This window comes from Chiroxiphia lanceolata, chromosome 1 (genome assembly GCF_009829145.1).
Source record: "Chiroxiphia lanceolata isolate bChiLan1 chromosome 1, bChiLan1.pri, whole genome shotgun sequence".
NCBI lineage: Eukaryota > Metazoa > Chordata > Aves > Passeriformes > Pipridae > Chiroxiphia > Chiroxiphia lanceolata.
Window position 1 is genome coordinate 64,382,379 of NC_045637.1, and position 23,461 is coordinate 64,405,839.

At 42.0% G+C, this 23,461-nt stretch overlaps 1 protein-coding gene and 1 long non-coding RNA gene across 9 annotated transcripts in view; both read left to right on the forward strand.

The window, feature by feature from the left end:
- Positions 1-13,752, forward strand: part of ANKS6 (ankyrin repeat and sterile alpha motif domain containing 6) — a 41,304-nt gene extending 27,552 nt beyond the window's left edge. For 4 of the 8 annotated variants that reach the window (XM_032691723.1, XM_032691710.1, XM_032691722.1 and 1 more), the window contains exons 12-18: positions 528-717; positions 2,144-2,260; positions 4,110-4,177; positions 5,468-5,584; positions 6,492-6,588; positions 13,224-13,269; positions 13,472-13,752. In XM_032691723.1, coding sequence (XP_032547614.1) covers positions 528-717; positions 2,144-2,260; positions 4,110-4,177; positions 5,468-5,584; positions 6,492-6,588; positions 13,224-13,269; positions 13,472-13,571 — 735 coding nt within the window. In that variant the 3' untranslated portion in view covers positions 13,572-13,752. Of the gene's footprint in view, positions 1-527; positions 718-2,143; positions 2,261-4,109; positions 4,178-5,467; positions 5,585-6,491; positions 6,589-7,983; positions 8,453-13,223; positions 13,337-13,471 lie in introns of those variants that run through there. The other 4 variants (XR_004357702.1, XR_004357701.1, XR_004357705.1 and 1 more) reach the window with 4 other exon arrangements.
- On the forward strand, positions 11,001-12,213 carry LOC116788708. The gene is made up of 2 exons (XR_004357743.1): positions 11,001-11,086; positions 11,189-12,213. It is a non-coding gene; the product is annotated as an uncharacterized LOC116788708 (long non-coding RNA).
- Positions 13,753-23,461: the final 9,709 nt, after the last annotated feature.

Here is a 23,461-nt window from a genome sequence, read left to right on the forward strand (position 1 = left end):
GTTTATGCTTACCACATATTTCTAGTTAATCCAGCATGAAATGCTACTTTAAATGAGCATCTGATATGCCTGTTATCAGAGTCAAAGTAATTTACTTTGTTTCTGTTATTAAACTGTTCTTATCTCAACCTACAATTTTTACTTTTGATTCTCCTTTCCATTCCACTGGAGGGGGGGGAGGTGAGCAAGCCACATAGTTGCCAGATGGACTCAAACCGGGACAGTCCTTTTAGGAAAAGAATAATTGTAGTGCTTGTGTGCAGTATTGCTTTACAAGAAATAATTTTCTTATTATAAAATTACAGCCTTATTAAATGTATTTTTCTTGATGAATTTGAGGAGGCAGACTTTCATCTGGGATAAATCAGTATTGCTCCAATTATTTCAATATGGATCAAGCAGAAACTTCCAGTTATGACTACATGCTCTGCAGAAATGATATGCATCTTAAGTAATAATGAAGCATCATATATAGGTAAACACTCTTGGGGTTTTTTTAACTGAAATTATTGTTTCATTAACTACAGCAAAAGCTGGAGATGAACAAAAGACCTCCATCTGGGACTTCATCTACGTCTAAAAGCACATCACCAACTCTCACACCTTCCCCATCACCTTCCCCATCTCCTAAGGTTCAAAACGCAGAGTCATCTCTGTCTTCTTCTCACAGACAGGCCAAAAGTAACGGTTCCAGCAGTGGTACTATTACAGAAGATGGTGAGTAGGTCACTGTAGTTATAGAGATTCATTCGTCAAGAGCACCGACCGTTTAAAGCTGTAACTGTACTGAATTCGTGTGTATCTGCATGACAGTGAGAGCTTTTTTCTTTCTAGAAAATGTATTATGGTGTTTCTTACAGTGAGTTTGGCATTCTGCAGTAACTGCCTTTTTCTCTCCCAAAACCTGTGATCCCTTCCATTTAGAGGGAGACTGGTACCATCTCAAAGCTTGCATGTAGGTAGGCTGCTCTTACGTGGCCTCCTTCCTTTGCCCCTTGATGGCTTAAATCCTGTTTTTCACTCTTTGCTGAGGGTAGAAAATGCACTTTCTCCACATTAGAAATTATTTTTTTTTTAAGTAAATGCAGTGAAGCACATCACTACAGAAATACATTTTTGAGTAATAGCAAGTCATAGCTACATGCAGTTGATTTTTAAGAGCTGTAGTGCATTTATTTTTCTAAATGGCAAAAATAGCTGTATTTCAACCTTTTTTTAACCTAAGGTCATATGAAAGAATAATAATGTTATTACTTTTCCACTAAGATTACTACCTTTTAAGTTAAACTTTTAGGTCTACATTACAATACTTTTTAAAATAAAGTTATGTTACTGCATTGGAAACAGGATATCAATAACTTTGTTTTGTTCTGTAAATATCTCAAAAATGTGAAAAAAAAATAACTGGACTCAGAATCTTTTAAATAAGAAATGGAGGCACCTCATCTGGTTTCTGCGAGAGGCACTTTCTACTATTTTTGGTTTTTCTGGTGTTGTCTGTATTGATTTTTGTTTGTTTTCATTTATGCTAACTTTATCCATGGACACTCTACTTCCATTTGACACTAAAGAGAGGTGATACTTGACCCTCCTCTTTCTGTCCTCGTCTCATGGCTTAACTGTGACATATTGTACTGACCGCTGGAGAAAATCGTTTCGCATTTAGTTAGTTTATAATGATGGCTTGATAATATAAGAGTTGTTAATTTAGAAATATATAAAAGAAAGAGAAGTCACTGTTGGATAACAAAGGGAATTCCCCAAGCTATCAGCTGTTCTTATCTCACCCAGTGAAGCTGGGCTTTGTGACTGCACCACTAATGCCATGATACAGTGAGTTCTCTGTGTAGCAGAGGAAATGTTGTCAGAAGCCTGAGTAGCTCTGGGTTCATTATGCTTGTAAGCTTTTGTAGTTAAGTGGTCCTTTAATTCAAGGGCTTCTCTTACTGTGATTTGATTCAGTAGCAACAGTACACATGCTTATATGCCAAATAGGAATCAGAAGAGTAAGTACAGAAGGCCTGGAATGTTAACTTTGCTTTTCTTTCAAGTCAAAGTAATTAGACAAATTGATTTGCATTGAATATTACTGTGAAGGAACAGTAGGCAGCAGGGTTCAGGGGTGTGCTTGGTTTCTCTTTAGGCAACCACTCGGTGGACCATCAACAGCTTGTCTCTATTCTGAGAACCAGTGATGTAGAGAATCATGAAAGACGAAACCATGTGAGAGTAAAAGGAGGCTCTGAAAACTTGGAGAAAGGTAATCTTACCTTACTACTACAGAGTAGTATGAAAGGAGGTGCTAAATGGGAGTAATGTGGCAGAAGCAGTAGCAGTAAGAGCTCCAAGAACCTTTGCTTTCTCCAAGGACGTAGGTGAGGAGACAAGATAAGAGTAGAGCAAATGAGAATGATAAAGCAAAGGAGAAACAACATGTTATGCGAGAGTTGTAAAACTGAGAGGTTTGGGAGTTTGTTCAAACTTGGTGTAATAATACAGGAACTGGAAGAGGGGAAGATGAAGAGAAAACTTGAAGGTCCTACTGCAGAAAGCATTCTCTGTGCATGAAAGGTGTTGACGTTATAGTTGTTTATGACAACAAGACTCTGAGCTCAGAGGTACTGTTTTTCTTCCCATATCACAGCCCATAGTTTAAGCCTACCAATGTGATGAAAAATGAGAAGCCTAACTAACAACCTAAAAGAAAAAAATGTTAATAATATATCTAAGGTCTTCTAATGAAAGAAGTTTTCTTTCTGTAAGGTGGTATTTTTCATCAAACAGTGTGACATTTTTAAAACTGGTTACCTTTTCTTATTGATTAACCTCAGGGTACTAAAGCTTTTAGCCTGAGACCATGCCAGCTTTTGCAAATCATGTTAAGCATACCAAGTTAATTGAGCTTGAGGTAAAAAAAAACCCAAAACCCTAGCAGAAAATAAGACTCAACTAGAATTTTTCTCTTTAGATTTTTGTGGACTCCTCTATGTAAAGAAGGAGTCTTTCCGAATAGTACACAGAAGTGTGTCTATCTCAAGATACTTGATGTCTTTGAAAAGCTTGGAGAGAGAGATTCTCTTTCATGTTTCTGCTGATGATGAAAGAAAAGTGCCAGTCAAAAGACAAAGAAGTGAAATAAATAAAACGAAAGTACGTTTGGGAATGGACTACTGGTGTCTTTTAAAGTGAAAGTGAATTTAAATATAGTTTTGTTGCATAATGTAAATCATTCATGTTCTTAATTTTGACTCCGACTTCTTAGTTTAACTGACCGCTTTGGTACTTCTGGGAAAACAAAGATAATTGGTCACTTGTGACATCAAAGCAATAAAAAGAAAACCTAAGTTGAGAGAGGTAGCATGTAATTAAGAGAGGTAATGTTAGGTTATTCTAAAAGTGCACTTATGCTTTTTAACACGTTTTAAATATGTGGGAAGAGTCACTATCAGGTCCTCCAAATTTTAGTTTCCTTAGACTTTGAGAGGAAAGCCAATATCCAGTGCTCTTAGCCTTGGAAGGTAAGCTTATAAAACTTAAATTTGGACCAGTTTTCATCTTACCTGGACTTCAAGGTTGCCTGGATGTCAGGCATTTAAGGAGAAGAGGTGGTTCAGATAGATGTGTGTTGCATTGAGGTTCTGAATGAGCAGCTGGGTGGTTGTTTGCTCTGCAGTTTGCCTTCCTGGATGATGATGTAGAAACATGCTGTTCAGTTCCTTGTCTGCTTGAGGAGTTTTGCTGAATAACCTGCATAATCAGCCATCTGGGGCCAAGCCCCTGCGTTTTAGGGATCGAACTGCCTAAATTGCCCTTAGTGGTTTGGTTTTGTAAGGCCCTTTCTAATGAGGAAGAAAGGGCAATACAGTGGAAAGATTTTATGCTAGCAAGGTGAGGCTAGACAGAGTTACAGTATATGGAAATAGGTGAGAACAGAGTAAGCAAATATTTCAATTTCTGGTGGAGAATAAATGTGGTTGGTTTTTAATGACTTTCTATGACTATGTGGAATGTATGTTTTAATATATATTTTTAGCAGTTCATAATGCAGAGATCATTAAAATCTTTTCTGATCCATGTGCGGGTTGGGTTTTTTTTTTCTGTTATTACAGATGAGCTGACTGGCATCCTTAAAAAATTGTCTCTTGAGAAATATCAGCCTATTTTTGAGGAACAAGAGGTATGTCTTTTTTTTAAAAGTTGTTTTTTTTTTTTTACTGTTTTAGCAAAAGCAGGGTGCGACGCACATTACATCAGAATTGTGATCCAGAATCTCAGATTTCAAGTTCTACAACCATGTCCAGTTGCAGATGACCTTGAAACATGGGCTAAGCGCTATTCATGGCATTTTCCAGGATACTGCAAATATCAGACCTTTTTATGCTTAACCTACAATTTTTGTATAAATAGGTGCTTCAGGGTTTTTCTTTTTCTCTCTGTTTTTACACTCTGGCTTTTCTATATATGTCTATATCCAATGTGGATAAACAGTTTATAGGACATACTGTATCATCCCTGCAGTCACAGTTGGATCCTCATTTGCAGATGGAGAACAGACGGGTATGAGTCACCAAGATGGCTGCTTTATCTTTTTTATCCACCATGAATAAGCAACAGGAGAATTAAACGGGGGGAACGTAGGCATCCTTGTAGGTGAGGCCTGTGACAGTTGCTGAGGGATGCAATGAAAAGAAATATTGCTGAAAATAAGTAAAATTAATTCATTACAATGTTTAAGACAGTATCAGATGTGAGCAAATATTGTGTGTTTATTCGGTCAAGGCAAAGAGTAGTGAATGGACATACAGACGTTGCTGCAGAGTTCAGGATTCAGCACCACAAACACAGACTATTTAGCTGCATCACAAAACATTGGGTTATTATTGTGATGATAGGCAAGGGAGCATTGTGTAGAAATTAATATGCTTTATGTGTGAAGTTTATATCAATATGAAATGCTTTAGATGTATGTTCTTATCGCAGCCTTATGGATATGGTGTTATAATAAAAACTGATATATGAACAAAACATAGGTTTTTCTCAGGATACACTGTGAAAGTAACCACAGTATTCTGAAATTCCAAAAATACTTGGGGGAAGGGAGAAAGAAAAGAAGAGAGAGAAACCTTAGGCTTATTCAGCTAGCTGCTACTGTAGATAAAGGAATTTTTTGTGGAGAGTGTATATTAATAGAGCTTGTCTGAAAAAAAATTTAAAATCCATTAATATTTTAAATGTACTATCATAATTAGTAGAATGATTAACTACAGATTAAAAACCTTACAACAGAGTGTTAAAATATGTACCACTTGCTGCTGGTAATTCATTAAAAATTTTTCTTTGCAAAATATTTACAGTAAGTCTATACAGTTAAAAAACCCCAACAAACCATGTCTAACCTGCAGTGATGAATCTTTTCATAAGTAAATTTGTGTTATCTTTTTTCCTTCTTTTTTTTCTTCATATGCAGGTGGATATGGAAGCTTTCCTTACACTTACTGACGGTGATCTGAAAGAGCTTGGTATTAAAACAGATGGATCAAGGCAGCAAATTCTGGCAGCTATTTCTGAACTGAATGCAGGAAAGGTGTGTTTTGAAGTACTGTACTTAGTAAATTATTTCAAGGCTTGTTTATATTGTTAATTCAACATACATTTTGAAATTCAGTTGCAGATGTTAGCTAGAAAAGCTAAATTATTTTTTTCCAAACGAAGTATTTCATTTATTTGATTAGTTTGAAAAATATTTTCCTTTGTGGTACTCCCTGTTGTCTTTCAATCGACTCTTTCCTAGTCCGGTGAAGAAGCTACTGGTAAACATGAGCAATATTGGAGTTACCAAATATTGATTTCAGCAATGCTAAAAAGAATCTCCTGGCTGTGATAGTCCAGCTGGAAAGTATAGCGTAAGAGGAAGGGTGTCCCTTGTTTAGCCTAACAGTTTTTGATTCCTCTGTGATTAGGTAAATAGCCCTTCTCTAATTTCTTACACTTTCGTTGCCTTTGAATTTTTTAATGACAGAAACAAATTTGCTAAGAATGCTATATAGTAAGTAGTGTTCTTAGCGGAGGGATTTGGTACTGGAACATGACTTTGATTAGGCCTGATGACACTTCTCAGCTGCTTTTTCAGTTTTGAGGTCCATTCTCTCTCTGATAGTGGAAGCTTGGATAAAGAAAACATAAAGATAATTTCCCCAGGTTAAGACCGACAGTAACAAGTGATGAGGCTAAAATTTAGGGGAGGTGGATGATGCTCCATGCTATAAAGAGATAAAGAAAATAATGAAAATGTTTCTATTGCTGTCTGGTAGCTTCAGGAAAAGATTACTTTGAGGTTTTCTCTATATATATTTGTGAGGTAAGGATTTCTAATTATTTCAAATAGTATATTTAGCATGGAAACATGTATTTACACATTTTTTGTGAACTCTTCATAAATTTGTTTTTTAAAGAGAAATTTAAGAACTATTTTATTTTTTTTTCTTTTACAGGGTCGAGAGAGACAGATTTTACAAGAAACTATACACAACTTCCACTCTTCCTTTGAGAGCAGTGTTAGTAACACACGACCACCAGGTCATTCCCAATGTAAGTAGCACCTGAAATTAATCACAAAAGCACAGAATTAATCACAAAATCAGTTACGTTGGAAAAGACCTCTGAGACCATCGAGTCCAACCTATGACCCAACACCACCTTGTCAACTAGACCATGGCACTAAGTGTCACATCAAGTCTTTCCTCAAACACCTCCAGGTCCGGTGACTCCACCACCTCCCTGGGCAGCCCATTCCTATGTCTAATCACCCTTTCTGTGAAGAAATTCTTCCTAATGTCCAAATGTATGGATACTTCCATTTAATACTGGCTAGAAGACAGAATGTGACAAACAAGCCAGTTCACTGGTTTCCTGGTTAATGATTCATACGTGTCCCTGTCTCTTACTGAGGCTGTAGAGAAGATTTCAACGTAAAAAGGTAGAGGAATCTGTAAGTTTATACACACTACAGTACTATCGCAAATAAGCATAAGATTTTTGTTGTGCATTACTAAACACTGCAAATGGATGTAAGTATAGCAAACTAGAGTATACAGTATACCATGTATAGTGTATGTGTATATGTATAGCATCAGTGGCAGGTGCGTTTCTTTATGATACATAGTTTACTTTTGCATACTCTTTATAGGAGACAGTTCTTTAGTGTGATCAAGTAGAATAAATATATTCGAGATTTACAGTTTAGTGTAGTGGCTTAGGTAGCTATGTTAATTATGTATTTTTGTATGCATGCATTTACTTATTTTGCATAGGTAGTATTTTTATGTGATTGTCTACAGTTGGTTTCTTTGGAATACATCTATACCAACCACCAGTGTTATCTGCTAGCAAAGCTGGAGAAACTGCCTTTCAAAATACACTGCCTATAACCAAAACATACAGGAAGGTGTTGCTGACCTATAACTGGTGAATACATTTATCACAGTCACAGATATAAAAGTTGCAAATCCCTGTCCTGCCAGCCACCTGGACCAAAGGCAGATATTCATCTGTTACTCAAGGTTAAGGAAAAGGGCAAAACCTGTTCAGATGTACTTCTATATCCATGTTTTAGGAGAAACAATGGAAGCCATTGAATGGCCTTGAGAAGTTCACTATGTTAAAAGTACCTCTTCTTCATTTGCTCGTTTTGCTGCTTGTATCCACTCACAAAATAATTTCATTTGTTTAGGAGCTATATTAAATAATATTTCAGGTGTTGTATGCTTTAGGAGACCTTAATGACAAACAAGTCCCAGTTGTTCCAGTCTCAGTCAGCTGCTTATCACTACATATGTGAAAGCAGGTGCTAACTGCAGACCTCCTGGTGTCTTGGGGAAAACTGGGAATTGCTGGGGTAGTCAGTGAATGTGGGCTACTTTCAGTATTCTGTATTGTCTGCTTGTCTGAAAGCCACTTTCAGATATCCCTGTATGCATTGTGCAGCTTACTTCCCATTCTCAGAGTAGTCAGCATGTGTGGGAGCTTCTGGATGTCTCTTGATATCATCCTAGACTTGAAGAGCCTCTTCTGTAGGTACCATTGGGTGAGCAAAAGCTGCCATTTGGGATGGTGTAATGAACTGGAATTACTCGAGAACCGAAGAAGGATAGAGATGTAACAAGTCTCCAAGCAACTTGCTGAGCCTAACCACTGAGCTTGAATGTGTCTTGAAGACAGCAAAGGACAGTAATGGTGGCACAGAGTTGGGGACAACATCCTTTTGTAAGAATGGAAGCAACAGTTGCTACTGCTAACCATTTGACAGGATGCTGCAAGGAGGCTGCCGTGAGAGATGTAGCTTTTGGGGTTTTGTGTATGAGAGCTCCATGATACAGATTTGGCTGTGAAATAGCAACAGAAGCACTAACAGAGAAGGCAGAGAGCATGTAGATAAAAGAAGTTTCTGCACCAGGTAAGCTGCTTTTTATTGTAAAAAGTAGCAGTGAGACCCTTATGCAGTCTCTGGAACTTGAAGTAATTTCCAGGAATGTGTAATATTTTCGAGCATAAGAGCACCTGTACCAAGTCAGATCCAAGGTACATACAGCTGTGTTCAATTTTTTTCATCCAGTCTCATCTGACACTGAAGAGCTGCTTGCTTTCATTTTCTGTGAACTTGACATGTCCTGACTTCTTTTGCTTCATCTTACTGGATCAGAAGATAGAGTGGGCAATTGTTTCCTCTTCACTGCCTCCATGCCACTGATGATTTTACAAATAACAGCGATACTTTTCCTCAGTCATGTTTTTTCTAGATGGAAGACTTACAGGCTGCTTTGTCATTCCCAATACCATAGTTTTTCTCACCTCTTTTTCTTTTCTGCTGTAATCTTTTCAGACGTGGGAGATACCAGTCTAGCATACAATATTCAAGATGCAGGCATATTACAGATTTACATGACACAGTGATGTTTGTTTTTCAGTTGTGTTCTTTCAGTTTTCTTGCCCTTTCCTAGTTATTTCTGAATTGTTATTAATTAGAACTATGTCTTGTAACCCTGGTGGTCTACAGAGTTTGAGCTCACAGCCTATAATTTTATATAACCATGCATACATCTTTTTTTTCCATTTGCCTTCATATTACTTCATATTTATCTCCATCAAATTTTGTCTGCCCTCGTATTGTTTGGGGACTGATGTCACATGAAGTCCTTTTGCCAATCTTCTGTTTGTCTTTCTCTTTATTTACGTGGATAACTTAAGAAGGTTTGTCCCTTCACCCTCTATGCCCTTTCGAAATCATATATTGAATATACTGTTCATATCCTGAATATTCTTATGTAGATCCTTCTGAAATGCTGGGGGTGAATTTCTCTCATGGAAATAATAACTTTTTCCTCCAACCTTCTGTCCTCTGCCTCCCTAACAGATTATTTATCCACACAAGAAATTTTCTTTTTACCCTGTGGGTTATTTATTGTCTTAAGAGCTAACCTTGGATCTTGTGAAATGCCTTGTCAAAAACCAGGCATCAAATGGACCTCTTTTGTCTGCAAGACTGTTGGCACCTTCAAGGAATTCCAGTAGGTTGGTGAGGCAAGACTTCTCAAATCCCTTTTTGATTTCGCACAAAATTTCAGATCCTTTGTTACAGTTTTTGCTAATCTGCCTGGTATTACTGTCTATTAAAACAATTAGCTTCATTTTTATCACATCTCAGTTATGTGGCAATTTAAACAATAACCTGTGCTCTGTACACAGCAGTTCAGCTGCTTAATCCTTTTGCTTCTTTAGGACATCTGGCTTGGAAAACTGCTGTTACTTGCTTTGTGTATTTGTTTCATATTCTGTTTTACTAGTACCTCAGGTTAAGATATCTTGGACTCCCACATAAAGAAAACTTCTGAAATGGGAACCTTCCCAGGTTTTTCCAGGGTGAATACCATTTTTTTTTTCTGATGCGAGCTTACTTCTCTAGCTCATTACGGTTTCGTTGATTGACATCATGTCATTTGTAACTGGCTACCTCTTGTGGTCTGTTTGAAAAGTAGTATGTGAAATTTTTATCATTTTTGCATGGTCCACAACCACTCATTTCTCTACAGCTCTTTTTAGGAGCCTGTCTGGACACCATTAGCAAGAAAGCCACATCATGATTTGCCTTTCTAGAAAGCTAGGTGTAGCTCACAGGATGATGGAAACATCCTGCTCTTCCAGCTATGTTGGTACCACTGTTTTCCACACTATCCTTGTGATTTCCTCAAGATTTTGAGTCATTTTAAAAGCTTAGTACCTAAACCAGAGTGGCTCTCAGTGTAGCTCTGCTTTTATGAAGTTTCCAGCCTGTAGGGCTGTAAAGAAGAAAATGAAATACAGTCTGAAATATATCCATAAGATTCAGAAATGAAAAAGCAGGAGGGAAAGAAACTTAATCCTTACCTTCCAGAAATGTAGCTTATAATTGTGGGAGGTCTGTAGGCTGGTTACCAACACCAAGCCTGTAAATGTGTACAGCTTCTTACACCCTTCCTCATCCATAGCTCCAGTGTCCCCTTAGCTTTAGTTCTGCCCAAAATGCCACAATCCGCACTGCTTAGGCTCAGTTCTCCCCTGCTACCCCTGAGTCAGGAGCTGCTGCTGCTTGTCAAATCTGGTAGGAGATTGGAAAGCAGCAGAAATAGGTACACATCTGGATGAGTCTTTGTAGAATGGAAAGAAGAGCTGCAATGATTACCTACATTCACCCTTCTAAGGAATGCAGTAGAAAGAAAACAAGGAGAGGCAGAATAAATAAAAGCAAGACTATCAGAAGTAGAGGATTGATGGTATAACTAATTTCACAGAACAGGCTTGTTTAGGAAGATACCACAGTTTCCTACAGATGTTTTTTTGGCAGTTCAAAATCAGTTGCTGACTTCTTGCAGCTTCTGTTTGAGCATCTCCTGCTGAGATTGTTGCTTCCGAACTCCCTGGGATATTTACTACAAGAACTCATAGAAAAGTTGTTGAGTGTTTGGCATGTGTGCTATTTAAGTTATAATAAAGCTCACGGTTGGGAGAAAGTTTCTTTTGTGCATTAGTTGCTGTGTCATCCCTGGGGCTGGAAGTGGGATGATTCTGTGTTGCAAAAAACAACAGGCTTCAAAATACAATTTGCTTTCTGTCAGAAGGATCCTGAGACTGCTTCCTCTCCACCCCATGCCAAGAGTACCAGGTTAGGGTGTGGAAACTTCACATTCCAGTCCTTGCCTGATCGGCATAAGGCAGATGGCTGCCCTGACTGCAGTGTAAATAATGCAATGGTTACTGGACCTGTAAGCCATTAGGCTTGGAAGCACCATAGTATTCTGAACAACTGAACATTACTTGCAATAGGGAGTGTTGCCTCCATCTCTTTTTTTAGTTGCCTCCATTTCTTTCTTCAGTCACCTTCAGAAAATTCTGATGAAATTAGTTCATTCCAAGAGTGCATGTTACCACAAGTTTTGACACTTCATTGGTTTTCAAGGAAAAAAATTATGGCTTGTAAAATTGCCAATGCATAGTAATCGCTCCGTCCTTGGTAAGAGAAACTACTACAAAGATGCTACTTCTTAATAACCAGTGAACTGTGTCCAGCAAACACAGAATTAGTTGCTGCTTCACCATTTAGAGCAGATGACCAGCCCATGGAGGCCTAAGGCAAAATGACTGCTCTGTGGAACAAAATGGTCCTCCTTTGTGTGGACTCTCAGCTTCAATGAAACAGTAAGTGACAACATAAAAGTCCAGATTTCTGAGGAAAGGGATTTGAGAAATTATATCACCTCAGGAAAAGTTTTTGTTTGTAGCTTGAGGTGACCTTTTTGCTTACATGATTCTGGTAAAAAAAAAAAAAAAAAAAAAAAAAGACTTTTTGAATGCTTAATTGCCAGGACTAATTGTGTAGTTTATTTTGGATGTGTGTGTCAAGATTCATGCAGTCATCAACTGGATAATTAAGAGGTTGAACAGATCTGGCAGTGGTCTGCAGGTTAATTGAAAGAAATGGCACCAAAGGAGAGGGAGTTGCATCTCAACACAAACTTGCCAAATCAGAAATGAAAAGCAAAAAAAAGTTCATGTGGATTGTATGGGAAAAAAAAAAAAGGGAGCAAACCAACTGAAATTATTTCCTCCAGAAGAGTACAAATAAAATCCGATATGCTAGTTATTAATAGATATGTAAGCAAGTGTTACATGTTAGATCTGTGATAAAAAAAATGGAAACATTTCATGGAAGTTCCCTTTTCCAAGTCTATGGCTTGTAACAGAATTTGCTGTTTCTGCAAAAATGACATGAAAAAGGCAAGAGAGTACCCAAGGTTTGTACTCTGAAGGACACAAACCTCATTAAGAAAAAAAAACCACTAAGATTGGTTGGAGGTAAAGCTAACTGCTGGTTAGTTCAGTTTGCCTTCTAATACCAAGTTTATTGAAATGTTTTGAAAGAAAATAATGAGCCTTATCACTTGGTACAAGTGTCCAGGTGGTCTCCCCCATCTAAACATAATACTTCTAACAGGTGGCAATAAAAGAGAACATGCCAGCATCTGGCAGGGGCAATGAAAAAAGGCAGGATTTGGATATCGAAAGAATAAGCTGAATATTCTCCAGATAAAAGTTAAATGAAGAGTAACTATGCCTATGATTATGATAAAAAGAATATGATGCCATTCAGTCTATAATTTGTGGAAATTCTGGTCTTCTGGTTTTTCTTTACATATTATAGTATGTTGCATATTGATGGATAGTTACACATATGTATCTGTAGATAGAGAGTTGTTTTTATATTTACGTTCCACTTTTGGATTCAGAGTCAAAAAATATCAAATGGAAATTATCCAGAGGAAAAAGTTAGGGATTGTAGAGTGAGAAGTAAAAATAGTAGCAAAATCAGTATAGACTTGCAAATAAAAATCATACAGGATTCAGATAGTCACTTGCTGGAAAAGTACAAATTGAAAAAAGAGGGATAATGGAAAGATTTGTGGCAGTAGATGACTTTTTCACACATGAATCTGACTTTTCATACCTTCTCCATACAGGAGATAACTTAAGATGAGTACAATGAATTACAGGGTCAAATTGTTGGATTCTGGTGTAACAATTACACTGGGAAATGTGGGCCTGGTTCCAGTAGTTGTGGAATTTCTCTCTTCTTTAAAGCCGTAAGTCTTGCTGGTGGAAATTTTTCAAACTTTTTTTTTTTTTTTCTCTTATAGCACCCGGCTGCTCTTTAAAACCACAAGAAGCTGTTTCTCCTAAAAGGTAGCAACAAAAGATTTTTTTCTTATCTTGAAGTTTGGCATCTAACTAAGTAAATCCAAGCGTACAAATGAAAATTTGTAAAGTTAGTCCTAACTACACCTGTGTAGTACTTTCTGCAGTAAAATACAAACCTCACAAAGAATCAAAGAAAATAATAAAGAGGTTGCTTTTATAGTTCAACCTAAGTGTTGGATTGTTCAAGGCATCAGTGGTCTGGATTTGAGAAGAACCAAGTCAGAAGAGCAAGAAAAATGAATGATGGTACAAGAAGATGGATGTTTTCATTCTACTCATGCCCATAGATGAACAACCCATAGGAGACCTACATAACAAAAGCACAGAAGAAGGCATGGAAAACACCACAAATTATGGCAGCTTCTACATGAAAAAGTATATAAATTGAATATACCACTATTGACTGGATACAAATACAAGAGTCCAAATTGAAAATGTAATGGTTTCATGAGAAGGAATATAAAGGAAGAGTAATGCTGTGCCACAGCTCGTGGGTTGGGAAAAGGAAAGGGCACTGCAATGAAGGGCTAGGAACACAGTCGAGGTGGTGGAAGCAATGCCAATTTATTGAGGGAAAGCTCGGGCTTATATAGGGTAACTTGGGGGTTGGACTCAGGCGAGGGGAGGAGAGAAGGATTGACAGGTAGGGACTAACTGGGATTGGAGGGTATAATGAGGTAGGGTGGAGACTTCGGGTAACCGGGGGAAAGGGCCAATGAAAGCTACCTCTGCACTGCGGCAACCAACAACCAATCACAGGCAGAGGAGCGGGAAAGCAAGGGAGTAAACAACTTTAGGCGGGAAAACAGTGAGGGGAGGAAGGAGACAACATGGAGGATTTGATTTTTAAACAACAACTGGGGGCACAAACACACAAATAACTACATAACAATAAACTGGGGGAAACTGCAAACGACCGGGGATAACAGGGGTAAACAGTCCAGTTCAGGAGCAGTCTCTGAGGGCTGCAAATGTCCATTTCAATGTAGCCTTTTCAGGCTAGAGCGTCCATCCGGGGGTAAATAGTCTTTTAGGATTCATAGATTCTCCTCCACGCCTGGAACCGTTCCCATTCCTCTCGTAGTTGGTGGTTTTCGTCCCCAACATCTCCCCCTTCTTTGTTTTTTGAGGCCGCGGCGACGTTGGCACTTATGGTTGAAATTAGGGACTTGCGAAGACAAACAACAAAACAGGGTAAACAGACACATAACAGGAAAATAACGGAAAGGGCGAGAATACACATTGTTATAATTTTCTTAGACCAATTAGGCAGTGTCGGTATGTTTAGCCAATCGAAAAAGTCTCCTAAGTCTCCTTCTTTGTCTTTGTGAATGTCGCGGATCAGGCTTTTAAGCTGGCTGATGCTCTCGTGAATCGATTGAGCATGATCCGAGAAATTCATGCAACACATCCCTTCAAACTCTTGGCACCTGTGCCCGTGTGCCAAGAGCAAGAAGTCGATGGCCGCTCTGTTTTGGAGACTTACCTCTTTCAATTTCTGGGTATCCTCTAAAAGGCCCTCTATCGCCTGGGTGGTGGCATTCGCCTCCTTGGTCAGCCAGCAACCAAGGTGGGTCAAAAGTGACAAAGCGTGTGCAGTTCCGATCCCAGGGATAGGGAAAGACGCCCAGAAATTCTTCATCCTCGACCAGATGTGGATGTTGGAATCGCAGTCTGCTGAGAAGGGTAGAGGAGGTGGCATCGTCACAATTCCGGCACCCGCATGTGGTATGGCGTACACAATTGGAGACTGATTTTGAATTTGCTTGACTTTAGGAGGGGTGGTCTGAGGTTTGGGCGGCTGAGGTTTGGGCTCTGGAGGGAGCCTCCACCCATCCACCTGCCTCTGAACGTTTGGGAACCACCCCTGGCGCCGAATTCGATTTTTTATCTTTGGAACAGCCAATTCATTCTCGTTTTTGAGGGACCTTTTAATTTGGATTCTAGGAAGGATCGCCAAATCGGTTAGTTGAAACTTCGCCGGGTTGTAAAGGGCCAACTTTCCTACCGTGCAGGGACCCCCTTCCGGGTAGGCCCGAATACCAGGCCATGCCCGATCTCCACACAGCAGGAAGTATCCCTTCGGCAGGCGCATGTTCCGAGGAACATGCTCCGTAGGGATGGTGGTGACAACAGACCCATTACACCACGGCGAAGCGGTCCCTTGGTAGAGGGGTTTTGAGGGGGTAACATTGAAAGGGGTAAACAAAATGGGTTGGGTATACCGGTGAAACATAATACACGCAAGGGTTGGAAGGGAACCTAACAAATCAATTTCTTGAAAGGGGATATCAATAAAAGAAAGTGCCGCGATCGCCTGGGCCAAGTTGGGGGAGTTGAGGGGCATCGCCCCACGGACTCTCGTCTGTGAGACGAAAGCGTCCCAGTCCCTTGGTGTTATAGGGACTCCCACGAGGCATGTCCTGAATGGACTACCTGCGCTAGCCAAGGACAGACACAGGGTGTCTGTGCCCGTTGCCTTGGCCAGCGTTACCCATAGGTTCTCCTTGGGCTGGTCCATCCAGGGCCTCAGTGGGATGGGCGCGGCGAGAGGAACGGTCCTGGTAACAACGATGATAGTGATGGCGGCGTAGAGGAGGATGGTCGTCGGTCTCATGATTTCGTTTCTCTTGATTCCTGTCCTTGTGCAACTTTAATTCTTCTAGCTGGGACCCACTTTGGTCCTTCTGGACCTGCAATACAAGCGTAGCCCTTCCCCCAGGTGATCAAGGGGAAAGGGCCCGTCCATTTTTCTGTGAGTGGGTCCCGATACATGATTTTAGCTTTTTGTGATGACATTTCTGGTGCATTCTGGCCAGTCATAAAATGTTTTTGTGCTGGACTTCTGTTTACGTGAGTGTTATATTCCTCCAGCAGGTTCAAAAAATTTAAAACATACATTACCTTATCCAATCGTTCTTGGGGAGTCAGGCCCATACTCCCCCTTTTTTGTTTTTTAAGCAAATTTTTGATATTTTGGTGGGCACGCTCTACTATGCCCTGTCCTGTGGGATTATGAGGGATCCCGGTGGTATGGTGCACCCCCCATTCTTCAAAGAACCTTTTCGTGTCTGCAGACACATAGGATGGTCCGTTGTCAGTTTTTACCTGCTTTGGGACTCCCATCCTTGCGAATGCAGACAGAAAATGTCTCTTGACATCACGACTCTTTTCACCAGAGTGCGCGGTGGCTACAATCATTTTTGAAAAAGTATCAATTGAAACATGAACGAATTTTAGTTTTCCAAATTCGGAGATGTGTGTTACGTCTGACTGCCAAATTTCTAGCGCCGCTAAACCTCTGGGGTTAGTACCTTCAGGGGTAAGTGGCGTGAAATTCTGACAATCAGGACACGTTTTTAGGATTTCTTTTGCTTGGGAAATTTTGAGACCGAATTGTTTGTGTAGCGATCGCGCATTCTGATGAAAAAATTCGTGGGATAACTTTGCCTGTTGGTATAAATTTGGGGTGACCACCATACCTGCCAGATGGTCGGCACGTTGGTTTCCCTCCGCCACAGGACCTGGCAGAGCAGTGTGTGACCTGGTGTGGACAATGAAAAAGCCGAATTTTCGGACCTGAATCAAATATGCCAATTGAGACAATAGTCTGAACAAGTTTTCATTAGATACTTCTTTTAGATATGAATTTTCAATTCTTTTGACCACACCAACAACATAGGCCGAATCTGAAACTATGTTAATTGGTTCACCACTAAAAATTTGGAAAGCCCGCACAACTGCTGAAAGTTCCACAATTTGAGGGGAACCTTGCACTCTGTGAATATCTTGTTGCCAATTGCCGTTCTCTTGCCAAACAATCACAGCGTTGCCGGTTCTCCCTGAGCCATCGGTAAAAATGGTTTTTGCATCTTTTATAGGTAAATTTGATTGTACAATTTTTAACTTTAATGGAATCTGCATTAACCTCTGAATAAACGGGCACGCCGGGAGATGTAGTCGGATTTCTCCCGGGTAACCCCCAATGGCTATTTGAAAATCGGTGGAGGTTTGCAGCAGCTGACCTAGATGTTCAGAAGTCAGCGGAAGATAGATGAAATTTGGTTCTTCTCCACTGAGTTCTAAACACCTAGTGCGGCCTTTGAAGATGACTTTGCCAATCATTTCAGAAAGAGTGGTGATTGTTTTGCCGAATTGATGAGGGAGGAATATCCACTCCCATAAACAGAAGTCCTTATTATTGTCGGTGAATTGACCCAGCAGGGCTAGGGGTTGTCTCTGTTCTCTGATGATTACCAAGGAGGACGGCAGCCCCTCCGTCCTCCTGCATGACTGTCTCTCTGATATTTTTCTTTCGACAATGGATAAGGTCTCTTTTGCCTCGGATGTTAAAAAGCGGGGAGAAGATAGGTCAGCGTCTCCTTTGAGCAGCTCAAAAAGTGGGTGCAGATCACTGGTTGTGATCCCTAGCACAGGTCTCACCCAATTAATGGCTCCTAGTAGCTTCTGGAGGTCATTTAAGGTTCGGACTCGACTATCAATCTCAATTGACTGAGGCTTGATAGTCTTCTCTGTGATTTTGAGTCCGAGATACCTCCAGGGTGCTTCCTTCTGGACTTTTTCAGGGGATATCTCCAATCCTTTGTCTTTTAGTGCCAGGATAGTGGAATTTAGGGTTCTTTCAATTGCCAATTGTGTCCTCGCACAGATCAACACATCATCCATATAATGGAAGATGATTGACTGTGGAAATTTCTGCCGAATTGGCCTCAACACTTCTGCCACGAACATTTGGCAGAGTGTTGGGGAATTTTTCATCCCCTGAGGAAGCACTCGCCACTGATACCTGCGGTGGGGTTCGCAAGCATTGATGGCAGGGACTGAGAAAGCGAATTTGACCGAATCAGCCGGATCTAAGAATATGTGAAAAAAGCAGTCCTTTATATCAATGACCACTAGGGGCCATTCAGCAGGGAGCATAGATGGTGATGGCATTCCCTGCTGGAGGGCTCCCATTGGTTCAAGGACTTCATTTACTTTGCGCAGGTCCTGGAGAAATCTCCAGGAACCTGAGGACTTTTGGATGACAAACACTGGAGTGTTCCAAGGGCTGGTGGAAGGCTCCAGGTGTCCTTTGGCCAATTCTTGATTCACAAGGTCAGTTAGAATTTGCAGCTTTTTGGTAGGTAGGGGCCACTGATCAACCCAGACTGGTGTATCAGTTTTCCAGCTCAGTCTGGGGAGCTGCAACACTTCAGTGACCCCACCTAAAAATTTTGATCACGGAATGGGGAGCTTAAGGTGAGCTCCCACTGTTCCATGACGTCCCGTCCCCATAGTGTAACTGGAATGTTTAAAATGTACGGCTGGAGAGAAGCTGGCCTACCTTCTGGCCCGTAGATGGTAAGTGCCTCCCTGCTCCTGACCGGCTGTTGGCTTCCTCCCACTCCACTGACCCGCACGAACGCCGCCTGTGCAGGCCACTCGTGCGGCCAATCGCTGGAGGCTAGGATGGTGACGTCAGCTCCCGTGTCCAAGAGACCCTTCACCTTGATCTGCTGTGGTTGTCTCGGCTGTGGGTAATAAATGAGACATGTGAGCAGAGGGCGAGAGGATTGGACTGTAGTGATCCAAAGAACCTCCTTCTGGTCTTCTTCCCTCTGCTCTTCGTCCGGTGATCGGACACACAGCAGATCTTCGGTGGCGACCATCTTGGCCACTGGGGAGCGCGCCTCCAGCTGGACGGGAGGAAGATGAACAGTTAGATTAATCGCGATGTTATTGTTGTTCAGCCCAGTCAGGAGAGTAGGCACTATGCTGATCCCTTTATCCATTGCCGAGAGATGTGTTATGATTAAATAGGTCAGATCAGGGTCTACATGGGCGGATGGTTCAACTTTCAACAGGTGTTCGGAGGAGGTTAAGTGTACAGTGGAACTGCCAGTGTGTAGAATCGTCCACTGAAACAAGGCATTTTGACCCGGAACTGATCTTATTGTCGGAGGTCCGGCTGGGAAGCCGTGCGCAGAGCAGAGCGCAGTTGGGGGGTCACTTGTGTCATCGCGCTCCCCCGGGCGCTCTGCTCCTCGTTTCCCGACTGTTCCGTGTCAAAATGCCTAATGTCTGGGAGGGAGGAAAAGGTGACCCGTCGCTTTAGGTTTCGTGAACGAGGAGGGAGAGGTTCGCCGTTTATGTCTGTGAGGGAACGGCAACTGGCTGTCCAGTGCCGTCCCTTTCCACACCTTTTGCACACTGTTTTAGGTAGATTTGGAGTGGACGCAGACAGGCGAGGGCAATGCTTTTTGAAATGCCCCTTCTCCCCACACTCAAAGCAGTGGTTTGGCCCTGTAAAGGCAGCAGCCAGTAGGCGTGCCTTATGGGATTGGGAGCCAATGTTTTTACACGCCTCTATCATCTCCAGAAGAGTGGGATTTTTGAGCATTTTTAGAGCTCTTTGGCAGTCCTCGTTGGCCTTTTCGATCACTAATTTACTAAAGAGAATTTCTTGGCACTCTTTTTGCGGGACTTGCCTGGCAATAGCCTCTTTAAGCCTGGTTATAAATTCAGTAAAAGGTTCTTTTATGCCCTGGTTAATCATGGTGAAGGAGGGGGTCGGCACATATGCGTCGGCCACCTTCTTCAGGGCTTCCAATGCCAATTCTTTGCTGATCTCTAATAATTTAGGGTCTAATTTTATTTGATCCCCTCTTCGCGTGTAACCTCCCTCCCCATAAAGCATGTCCACTGCCTGCCTGGGGGGAAGACCTCTCCTATCCATCCTGTCGTTCACGAAACCTATAATTCTTTTCCTCCACTCCGCCTCGAACACGGAGGCCTGCACGGTGGTCAGCAGGCCCCCCATGATCGCCCGTATGTCAAAGGGTATTAGAGTATACGCGAGGAAGAATGATTCCATTAATCCGATAGTGAATGGGGCGCCCAACCCATACTCGACAATGGCCTTCTTTATATCCTTTAACATCGGATATGAGATGGGGCGCCATTCAGGGGGTTTCCCCTCCTCATAGTAGACCGGGAAGGCCTTTAAAAATTCAATGTCCTGGGCACTCGCCGCGTCCTCCCGGAAGGTTTTCCAAATGTCCGGAGCGGTGGATTGCTCCTCCGGGAGGCATGGTGCCCAGTGACAGTCAGTGTTGGTATGCCGGCAGGCGGGGTAGGCCTCGGTGGCATGGGCCTTATGGGCGCAGCCATCTTTGCGGATGTGGGATGTGGCCTTCGCCCTGGCCCCGCCCACTGAACCCCGTAGCTTCCGGGAGGGAGATGGCTCGGGGGAGGAGTCGGAAGTGGCGGAATCGGACGCGGAAGAGGATCGGTCTGAGGAGGGGCTCCGCGCGCGGGTGTATGGGGGCGGAGGCGGAGCAGTGGGTGTTACTTTAGAGTCCCGCCTCCGCTTCTCGCGCTTAGAACTTTCCCGCGCTACCAGGGGCCCCGCCTCCTCGTCGCTGTTGCATCGCCGCGATCCCCTCTTTCGCGCCCTCCCGCCATTTTGATGTTCTTCATCTGACTCCTGCCCGCCATTTTGTGTGCTTTGGTGTTTCCTTCTTCTCCCTCCCTTCTTCCCGGGTTCTTTGGTGTCCTGATCGGTATTGAAAGTGTCCGTGTCTGTGCAATAAGTGTCTCTGTCCGTGTTCTCCTGGCTTTTTTTCGTGGTCTTGGAGGAGTCGGCCTCTTGGATGTTACTGCCGCTCTTCTTGCTCATCATCTGGTGCTGCAGCACCATCAGAACAAGCCTCCAGGCTATTTGCGCCTTTTTTGCGAGCCGGTCACCTCTTTCGCCCTCTCGCCACAGCTGGAAGCCTATGTTCTGCCACTCATCAAAGGTGGTGTCATCATTAACATGATGGTGGTGGCTATCCAGCCATTTGGCGAGGGCTTTCGCTGACTTCTTATCTAGAGGGTGACCGTGCTCGATGATGAAATCTTTCAGGCGCCTATAAACGAACTTCTGGGAGGTGGAGAGTGTGAGCCCCATGCTGTTAATCGGTCTCTCAGCACTCTCAGGTGTTAATTCCTCCCTTCAGTTCTTTGTTACAGGGGTGGGTGGTGGGTGAGGAGTTAGGATGTCCCCCGTGGCTCACCTTCCGCTGGTGCGCGGCTCGTCGGACTCTGCAGGGTCCTCAGCCGTCTGCTTCACAGGGGAGAGCTGGCGGTGCGATCTTCTCTCCTGAAGATGTCGCCGAGCCCAAGTGCAGGCACAGGAGTTCCCTTAATATAAGAGACCTCTACTGTGCCCCACGTTGGGCGCCACTTGCCACAGCTCGTGGGTTGGGAAAAGGAAAGGGCACTGCAATGAAGGGCTAGGAACACAGTCGAGGTGGTGGAAGCAATGCCAATTTATTGAGGGAAAGCTCGGGCTTATATAGGGTAACTTGGGGGTTGGACTCAGGCGAGGGGAGGAGAGAAGGATTGACAGGTAGGGACTAACTGGGATTGGAGGGTATAATGAGGTAGGGTGGAGACTTCGGGTAACCGGGGGAAAGGGCCAATGAAAGCTACCTCTGCACTGCGGCAACCAACAACCAATCACAGGCAGAGGAGCGGGAAAGCAAGGGAGTAAACAACTTTAGGCGGGAAAACAGTGAGGGGAGGAAGGAGACAACATGGAGGATTTGATTTTTAAACAACAACTGGGGGCACAAACACACAAATAACTACATAACAATAAACTGGGGGAAACTGCAAACGACCGGGGATAACAGGGGTAAACAGTCCAGTTCAGGAGCAGTCTCTGAGGGCTGCAAATGTCCATTTCAATGTAGCCTTTTCAGGCTAGAGCGTCCATCCGGGGGTAAATAGTCTTTTAGGATTCATAGATTCTCCTCCACGCCTGGAACCGTTCCCATTCCTCTCGTAGTTGGTGGTTTTCGTCCCCAACAATGCTGCATTCTTCTTTAACCGAAATACACTTTATCTATTCTATATTATGAGGTTAGAACAACAGTAAAAGTAAATATGAAATACCTATTTATAAAAATAGCACTTTATTTGAGGAAATGCATGATCTGTCACCAATATTTAAACAAAAATGGTGTTAAAATATTTTATGTTGCTGTTTGTTTTTTTTTTTCTTGAGAATAAAACCATTCTACTGACACTGGCTGGGTGTTTTTGAACGCTAAAGCTAGCATATCCTTAAAATATGTTTTTGTAACTTGTTTTTGTAGCAGTTTTAAAAGGAAAGCTGTAATAATTAGAAGAAGAAATCATTTTCTGCTTAATAAATACAATTTTTATTGAGCAATTAAAACATAAGTCATCAGAAGCTTCTGTTTATCTTTCTGAAGACTCACAAATACATGACTTTTAATGTGAGTCCAGGAGTACTACAAGTAAAGACAAGAAGACAGTGGAGCTCCAATGCAGAGGAGTGATCTCAAGTAATTACTTCAGTACATACCTAAAGATTACACATTTCTCCACCCTCCTCACTGTACTGGTTTTAGTGGAGTTTAGCAAAAATAGGGATAGAAGTTGGGTGCATTGATAGAGATAACAGCACCAGTGAAAGCGGTGGTGCCCTGCTGTCCCTCGGGTGCCTGAATGTGTCAGCTGGTTGTGTGATGGCTTCATTGGCTTGGCCATCTGAGGTACAGCTCCAAGCTGCTGCCTGCAAACAGCAGAGTGGCTTAGCTGCACCAGCTTACCCAGCTGTGCTGTGTCAGAGCTGACTTTGAATACAGTAAGTTTAAATCTCTAGGAGGAAGAGGAGAAGAGATTACAGAGGGGTATTTCAGAAAAAAGGATGGTTATGAGCTGATTAGGGCAATCAGAACCTGTTAGTACCCTGAGGTCCTTGGTGGTTGTGCTAATAACATTTCAGGTGTAATGGTATAGCCATGTGCAAAATAATTTTTGTTCCATTTTTCTTTTTCAGTGCACATATGTCACCAAATTTAGAGCACTTATCAACATTTAGCATGGTATTTTATGTTTCTGACATGTCTTAGGCTGAAGAAAATCACTCCCTAGGCAGAATTGTGCTTCAGGATTTATTTCAGCTTTAACATAAAAATATATAATTTCTGCTTTCACAGTTTTCAAGAGCTGCAGCCAAAGATGATAATGGCAGGACAGATCTACAGAAATGTTGAGTGTAAACCATACAGCATCAAGCTAATGGCCCTGTCCTTTCCTGAAGAAACCTGGACAGTTTTGGTTAAAGCACTTCAAAATGGAGCAGATAAGCAATTGCAGC